The following is an 8,661-nucleotide window of genomic DNA, read 5'->3' on the forward strand; positions in this document are numbered from 1 at the left end:
TCATAAAACTTTGAGTTCGGAAAATATATCTCCTGGGGCACTGCAAATCCTCTGACATACGCATGATGTTATCCACATCATCTTCCACTTAAAGAAGCCTTCATTGGGGCACTCAAACTGTACAGTGATCATTCTGGACTTGTTAGGTATGCAGCACCTCTTGTCCAAGCACACCCCACAGAAAGTTAGTTTGTAGCTTTGTGTAGTTGTGCATCCGGAAAAAACTAGTTTTTCTGCTGTAGGAAGCTGGAATGTCGGTTGACATGTTTTTCCTTTTGGAATCTTTAATATAAAAACAAAGAAAAGCCTGAATTTCTACATATGGAAAAGAGAACATGTAAGAAAAAAAATTACATTTTCATAGAAATATCTTGCAAATTACTCCTTCTAAAAGCTGTCTTATTTTTATCAGTCAACACACAAAATATTTTGAGTGACTCTGCCAGCGGGCCAGCACTAGCAGCACTTTTATCTCATGACACTGTGTTGTTTTGTTTGAAATTACACATCTGTAGTTTACTATTTAAACCTGAAGGTAGAAAAAAGAGAAGAGTTATTTTATGACCCTGAAAAAAGGAAAAAGTCATTTTATATTAGTGTTTGCTAATACATCAATTTTCCCATTACTTCCACTATTTCCATTTTCTATTAGGAATCATTTTATATGAGAGAGTACCTTTATTGTCTTCAGTATATTGGTCAGACAAGGCTGGATGAAGCATAATCTCTTTTCTTTTTTCATTTCACACTTTCTGTTTTCATTGGTCACTCTGCTGGATATGCCTATGCCGCAGGTCCTGGAACAGGGTGTCCAGGGAGTTGCCTGTACTAGGCACTTTTTCTTCAAAACTAGCGGTAAGCTTCTGTAAGCTAAGACAGCAATATATTGTTTATGCAGCAGAACAGCCCCAAAATGATTAATGGAAAATAAAAGGATAAGCATTTTATCTCTGTTGATGAAGGTGCTTCTGTAAGTAAATCTAAAAATGAGGCATAAACAAAGTTACACAAAAGTCTCAGGGCTGAGCTGCCGTTAAAATTTACTGACACTGGATACTGAGAGCCTAGCAAGGGCTATGATGTTGCACATGTTGTATGACCCTCCAGTTTAATGGGATGAAAATGTTAGCTGATCATTGTGGTTTAACCCGGCAGGCAGCTAAGCATCACACAGCCATTCGCTCACTTCCCCCGCCCCCAGTGGGATGGGGGAGAAGTAAAATTTGTGAGTTGAGATAAAGACAGCTTAATAGGACAGAAAAGGAAGAGAAAAGAATAATAACAATAAAAGAATATACAAAATAAGTGATGCACAATGCAATTGCTCACATAGAATCATAGAATCGTCTAGGTTGGAAAAGACCTTTAAGATCATCCAGTCCAACCATTAACCTACACTACCAAGCCCACCTAAACCAATCAAGGGCAGACTAGACTAAACCATATCCCGAAGTGCCACATCTACCCGTTTTTTGAACACTAAGCTGAGCAGCAGCCCCCCAGCCAGCTTTCCCCTAGTTTATATACTGAGCATGATGTCATTTGGTATGGAATATCTGGTCCAAATTGACCCAAACCTTTGGCCAGTCTGGGTCAGCTGTCCTGGCTGTGCTGCCCCCCCACCCCGTCCTGCCCCGCTTCTTGTGCATCTCCAGCCTTCTCGGTCAGTAGAGCATGAGAAGCTGAAAAGTCCTTGACTGGTTAGCAACAACTAAAACATCAGTATGTTATCAAAGTTATACTAGATCCAAAACACAGCACTGTGTCTGGAAGAAAATTAACTATCCCAGCCAAAACCATGACAGTGAAGAGAGTTATTTGTGGAATTTTTATGAAATGTCCAGAATGGAAGAAACATTGAAAATTATTTAAGACCAAGCATAGCTTAAAAAAGGGTGCTGAAAACATTCATATCGGTTTCTTTGTAGATATTGTGAAAGCTTTAGGGGTTTTTTTGAGGAGTAAAATTCTCCGGTCACTTCTAGATACCACCAAAAAGCCTATCTTCTGATAGATTAGGGCTGGATTAGGTGGAGTACACTTAAGAAACAAAATTGCAGTGCAAAAGTTCATGGTGAAATTCTGCAAAAATTATGTGGAATCTGGGCATTTAGGTAAGAGCACCGGCAGAATTGCAAAGATACCTGGAAAGTCGACAAGCAATTTAAAGATCTCATTGCAGCAAGCAGATTAAAAGCCTGTCACAGATCCGCAATGAATAAAGGGAAGTTAAATGGTTGGTTGTAGTGGTATGTTTTTAAAGTATGTCCCAGGTACATCTCTATGTATCTAAATTAGGTAAATAGAATTGATAAGGAAAGACAGAAAACAAAGCAAGCTCAGTGAAACAAAACTTAGCACTTGTTATCCACACTAACAGAAAAAAGACTGTTCAAAATAGATGTTGGCCCATTGAGGCATTCATGGAATTTGTGCACAAGCTGACATGATACCTTACTTCTGCTGCACTGGGAAAAGGAAGGAGGAAGACCTCGCTTTGAAACAAAAATTTCACAGTGCTTGTCTTCAGAGGGTTTGTGTCACCTGAAGAATAGCATCCTTCAGCAGGTACAGCCACCACAGGGACAGGCTGTTGGGTCCCAGAACGAAGTCAAATAGGAAGTGTGCTTTGCACTCTGGGTATCTTTTCTCAAGGTTGTGTTGTGCAGTTGATTGAAATTTCTGAATAAATGCTGTGAGGTGCAGCGTTGCAGCCTACTCATGGAAGCAGTTACTGGAGGTTGGACTTCAGCTTTGCGATCCATAGATGTGCTACAAAGTAAGTGGCTTTATGGTGTTCTCCAGGTGTCTGAAATACCCACAAAGCCAATTAATATATTTCATGGGATCAAATGGTTTGGTTGCCATTGTTTTCAATGTGTTACGTTCTCTCTTTGATCAGATTAGCATCTGAAGTCAGTTGCCTTTCTGAGTGTGTTTTTATACACAGCATTAAGTATATTTCTGTAAAAAGGCTTTGATGCTAATTACAGGTAATGTATCATCATTTCGAAGTAAAGATGAGCTGCTTTTTTTAATTTTTCCTGACTTGCATAACCACTGCTAACATGTTAGAAGTTGTCCAAACTGAACTTAAGATTTTGTATTTATCTGCAGATTGACCTATGTGCGTCTACCTATTTACTCAGCAGTCTTCTATGAAAGTTTTCTGATAAGCTTTGCGATCCTTGTAGTTTTATTTTATTGATCCATGCTGATGATTCAGGCCATAATTTCCCCATAATTCAAGCTGCTACCAAATAAATGGCTCAGGTTTCTGGTACCCACATTAGTTGTAACAAAGACAAGTTTCACCATGGAAGCTTGCACATGCACAGCAAAGGAGACAGCACAAGCGCAGGCAGCTGTGGCCAGGGAAGGGCGAGGATAGCGGCTCCTGGCAATGGTGCTTCCTTAAAGTGGAAAAGAGAACTACTGTGTTAGCAGCAGAGCAAGAATGATGTTAAAGGGAATATCAGCTGACCCTGGCAGAACTGCCTGGGTGACTGTTGTATGATTTTGATCAGAGTGAATAGAGAAGAACTGGGGGGAGGGTTGTCCTTGCAGTGACCTGAAATTTTGCAAATTGATTAAACCCGCAAGGCAGTCTATAATTTTCTGCTTTCTATTGAAAGAAGAGGGCTGCAACGTGTTAATATATGTATGTGAAAACCAAGGCTCTCTGCCACCACAAAGCCAGAGAAAGTGAGACAGCTCCCAGGCTGCGAAATGGCTGTCCACCAGCAACCCTAATTGGTCTGATCTGATGAGTAGTAAACCTCTACAGAAAGACGCGTTGAAGGTAGCTTTGGCCAATTCCCTGGTGACAGAAGCCAAAAGGTTTTTTGCTTTTCATATTCATCAGGTTTAGAGAAAAGAGTCTGTGACCTAAGAGTAAGAGGGGTAATTGGGACAGACCAGTCACCCTGGCAATGGCCTTGAGCAAAACCAGAAATTGCCAGTGTGCCGCCTGCCTGGCTGCTGGAGCCAGTGGCACTAAATGCAGCAAGGGTCATGTACAGAAAAGTTTACCAGTGTAGCCAGGCACACCTGACATCAGTCTGTAGTTTGTTGCTTGAAGCTGCTTGTGCTGTCTGCGCCCACAGCTGGATTGGCCAGGCTTCTTTCTGCCCGTGACCCTGGTGCAGGGACTTGCTGCTAGTTTTGGTGCGAATACAGGTGTACACCCAATTGCACCACTGACACACAGGCACTTATAAAGTGGGTTAGGCTGGAAAGTCTGCCCGTTAAGATAATAAACTCCATTGAGCTCACATCCTACAGCTACCAGATCTGCAAAGAGTAAACAAGGGTTACTAACACAGGAGGAGCACGTGGTTCCTGCTTAGAGATTGCTAAAATGTGATTATTATTTACTGCACCCACAGCTTCGAGTTCTTCCCAGCCCAAGCACGTATTTTTTTAATTCATGCCCAGTGATAACTACAGCCACCTAACGTTAAATCAGTCATCCGCGTGTCTGCAAATAACAGGCATGTGCACAATGAACTGCTTTCACTAATGCATAACGCAGGTAAGTTTAAAGCCAGTCCCAGCCCTACTCTCAGATTCTCTGACTGAGCAGAGGACTAAATTAGGATAAATTGCCTAGCACAGAGCTGTGCAGCACCAGCAAGCCGAGTTTTCCTCCAAAACCATTCACCTGCGTGGTCCCCCCCCTCCTGGCGTTCAAGAAGGGAACACGAAAGAACAACTTACATGCACACACGCCTGTTTCATACCTAGGCTCATCTTCCGAGTAGTCGCAGTAGAGGCCTTTGTGGGGATCGCAGACGTCTGCTTCATTGCAGGTCTCTCCTGACTGCTTGGCACAGACCCTACAGCAGCCACAGCCGTCCTTCACCAAGCTTACCCCGGGGGTGCAGCTTGGCACAGGCGGGCATCTGCATGGCCAGTGGCAAAGCTCCTTGCGCTGGTGGGCTTCACCGGTTTCTGAAGGATTTTCTCCAGGCTTCACTGGTGGGCTGTGGAAAAACTTACAGTGGGATATTTTGAGAGCCGAATGCATTATGCATAGCTGGGATAGCATAAAATAAAGTCGGGATGGAAAAAACTGTGAAGTTGCATAAAAAGACGCTCGACATTTCTCATCTCGCAGGATCCAAAAAGTGAGAGGCTGTGAGGTTTAGGCAGAAGACAGAGGACTAATTTCATCAGTCACCGTCATGCACTGACGTGTCATTCCATCAGTGAGCCTGGCCTACTGCTTGTATGAAACACAAGTCAGTGTTTTTTCCTTTGCCTTCAATAGAACAAAACCTGTAGTAGAGCTGAAGTAGGGAAAAAAGTGTCTAAAAGTAGGTGGTGGATTTATTTTAAATATTCCTTCCCACAAACCTCTATCAAATTAATTAGCTTTTGATTCCTCCCACTGTTTGATAGCCAGCCACTGTCCTGTGTGCCACTTCTGATGACAAAAGCCTTTTAAAATAGTAAACCTCTTTTGAGTGTTATTTTTGCTCCAAAATTTGAGTAATTGTTTGGGAAGGAGCATTATAGCATTTACAAATTCTCTTGTGCTAGACGCAAAAATTGAATCCTAATAGGGGAGGCTAGTACCTGCAATGAGCTTAATAGGTCATTTTCTAAGAGCGTATCTATTTGCATGACTACGTGTTCACTGAATCCAGTGTTTACAGAGCAAAGATGTATCTCTAAAAGAGATTTGAATCAGCAGTAGGAAGTCAATATCTAGGCAGAATTTACTGTTTTCCACATTCTGTCTCAGAATTCATGTCTTTTTTTTTTTCTTTTCTTTTTTAAGAAAAGGAAGTCCTAAATAATTCTTGATGCGTTTATTTTTCTGAGGCATGGGGGAAGGTTAAGTCAGCACAGAGTCTGAAAGGATCTACTTGAGATAGCTATATTCAATCTGCTTTTTTGAAGAACTACCTCTAAAATGTAACAGTTTTGATCTTAGCATTAAGTCTTTTCATGCTGCTGATTTCAGCAGAAATGCAGCTCATGATATAGTTATTCATCACGGATGACTGGATCCATAGTTAAGAGGGAGCACACACAGCGCTTGGCCACTAGCACAATGTAAGGCTTGGGAGCTGCTCTCATCAAGCAGCTCTGACTGCCCAAAGAGCAAGAGGGAAAGGCAAGATCCAGCCCCTCATCAGGTGCCAGTATCAGCATCTAGCCTGCAGGGGAAAAAAAAAAAAAATACAGAGCCTATATTTTTTCTGGGCACATGAAGCCCCACCTATCAGATTCTCCCTGTTCTTCCAAACTGCAGGTCTCTACTGATGTAGAAACCACCTCCAGCAGAGACGCTAAGGGAAAGCTGGGGAAGGGGTGGTTCGGCTGGGTTTCCTTTCAGTTCCACTTTCAAACTGGAAGTATCTGCAGAATTCAGCGTTTCGTATGTCACATGCCATGAAAGCTCTCGCAGCATAATTGAGCTGGCCTAATTGCATGCAGCAGTAAATGACCTTTTAAAAGGCTTTTTTCTACCACTAATTTCCATTTTTCATGGTCATTTACAACTATACTTACGATATCTTAATCCACAGCTACTAATGAAGCTCCAAAGTAGTAGCTTTCAAGTTCCTTTGGCTGAATGATTTTCAAGATACATATTAATTCACAGAGGCAATTCATATAATAAATGAATATTAAACAATGTCATGTGGTATTCCATGCAGCATGCAAGAAGATAGTTTCATAAATGTGTTATTTTGTTAATCATTTGCTGATAAAGGATTTATTCTAATCCTGTTTACCTAAATGCAGCAATAATATAGAAACAAGCGACGTAAGTACACTTTCTTTAGGCAGCTAAGCCTTTCCTATAAACCATAATGTTAATTTGATGAAAGTGGGCATTGGAGTGTAAAGCTTCTTAAAGGCTTGTTCCGGAAAAAAGATACACGGAAAACAGGTGTGCCTATGCATTTAGCAGTGTTCAAGACTGTATGGTTGCTTTAGGAAACTCACTTTCTTTCTGCTTTTTTTTTTTTTAAGTAGAGTATTCATATAGGGAATTTGGCCCTGTGCCAGCTATATGAGGTTATGTGGCTTAAATCAGTTATCGCGTTTCAAAATGGGTATGTGTAGCAGGAAATAATCTCTGCACTTCAACCAGTATGTTTAATTTGTATTACAAATTAAAATGTGCTTTAACCCTACAGAACTCTACCTAAGCAAGTGATTTTTCTCTCTTTTTTTTTTTTTTTTTTTTAGGGAAAGATGTCAACAGAGAGGTGTGAGACTACAAAGTTTCCCAGTAAGAAAAACACCATCAGGCAATTATCTTGACAGTTTTAACTGTGGAATTACTGAGAAGCTCAGTCTACCTGAAAAATCTTCAAAAATCTGTTAAGTTACAATGAAAATTTAAAGTTTGCTTGTAAAGTTTGCAGGCCAATTATTTCCTAAGCCTTGCTTCCCAAAGTTTCTATACCAAAGCTATCCACATCACACAAGCCCCCTGCATACTTTTCCTGATCCTATGGGCAGATCAGAAAATGAGACCATTGTGTAGCAGCCCTTCATGTGTTGTTGTTTGTTTTCTTATGTTTTAAAGATTGAACATGGTCTGTATGGCATAAATAAGCGAATAGCAAAAGTAGGCAATGTATTATTGCTAATGTTTGGTTATCTTAGGCTGGCTTTAAATATGCAGAAAGTTAGTAGAGGAAGACAGTCGTTTGAAAATTCTCCATTTGACATTCATCTTGATCGTAAAAGAAAAATACACTGTGTACACATAAAGTGTATTTTCAAAACTAAGTAAATAAATAATGAAACTGGCCTTTGACACAACTATCTTCAGCAAAAGCTATCACTTGAAATTTTCTCATAAGAGACAAAGTATAACACAGCCCAGGTGCCTTTCTCATTTGTAAAACTAGCCTGAAGTCAGACCACTGTGTATATATACACACACATATATATATGGAATATGAGCATGGAGAAGATGTTTACTTTCTTACTGCATGAGATAACTATTTGTGCTTATATTTTTTAAAAAAATCTAAAAAAAGGCAAGGTCACTGACAATTTCAGCTTCCCTAACATTTTTTTTTTCCACCGAATCGTATTAATGTACAGAGTAGTGAGAAAAAAATACCAAAATCAAGACTGATGCAGTAAATAAGCTGCAAATGAAATTTACTCAGGAGTAGGGAATGGCTCCATATTCTTCATGAGGAATTTGCTTCTCTGAAATTTATTTTGTCATTAAGCAAATAAAAACTTTAAACCAGGACAGGGTGAGGAAGGAAGAAATCTTTTTCTTCTTTTTAATGAACTTACCTGTTGCGTACAAGGGATGATGAAGATGGTGGGAAAAAGGAGCCACCTCATGTTCCTGCACATTCAGAAGTGAAACTGGGAGATAGGGAACAGGCTGAGCTGTGTCAGAGGAAGCACTGAACACAAAGCTCTCCTCTGTCTCCCTTGCCAACCCTGCTTTCCCCAGCACATGCACGAACACATACACGCATTCACACTTGAAATTCTCCACTTCATACAGAACCAGCTTCACACTGAAATTTCCAACTGATCTTCCTTTCTCTGCCTGGCGTTAGAATACAGATTTTCACACCCTGCTTGATCCCATCTAGCTGCCTCAGCAGATTCTGCCTGACTCAATTGAGGTCGGGTGGGGTGACATCTGAATCTTAAAATCTT

The 8,661-nt window shown here is 40.7% G+C and overlaps 1 protein-coding gene across 1 annotated transcript; it reads right to left on the reverse strand.

Annotated features, from left to right (window-relative positions):
• Positions 1-8,346, reverse strand: CCN6 (cellular communication network factor 6). Its single transcript, XM_009486427.2, has 5 exons — positions 8,284-8,346; positions 4,720-4,996; positions 4,051-4,293; positions 677-870; positions 1-282 (listed from the first exon to the last, which is right to left on the reverse strand). Exons 1-5 carry the CDS (start codon positions 8,344-8,346, stop codon positions 1-3), a joined length of 1,059 nt encoding a protein of 352 aa, XP_009484702.2.
• Positions 8,347-8,661: the final 315 nt, after the last annotated feature.

The sequence above is a fragment of the Pelecanus crispus genome, chromosome 3 (genome assembly GCF_030463565.1).
Source record: "Pelecanus crispus isolate bPelCri1 chromosome 3, bPelCri1.pri, whole genome shotgun sequence".
Taxonomy (NCBI): Eukaryota; Metazoa; Chordata; class Aves; order Pelecaniformes; family Pelecanidae; genus Pelecanus; species Pelecanus crispus.

Coding starts and splice junctions, on each gene's coding strand:
- CCN6 (XM_009486427.2), bottom strand. CDS start 8,346: ATGTGCAGGAACATGAGGTGGCTCCTTTTTCCCACCATCTTCATCATC. Junction 4,997..8,283: donor TCATCCCTTGTACGCAACAG/GTAAGTTCATTA, acceptor TCCCACTGTAAG/TTTTTCCACAGCCCACCAGT. Junction 4,294..4,719: donor TGAAACAGGCGTGTGTGCAT/GTAAGTTGTTCT, acceptor TACTCTTTGCAG/ATCTGGTAGCTGTAGGATGT.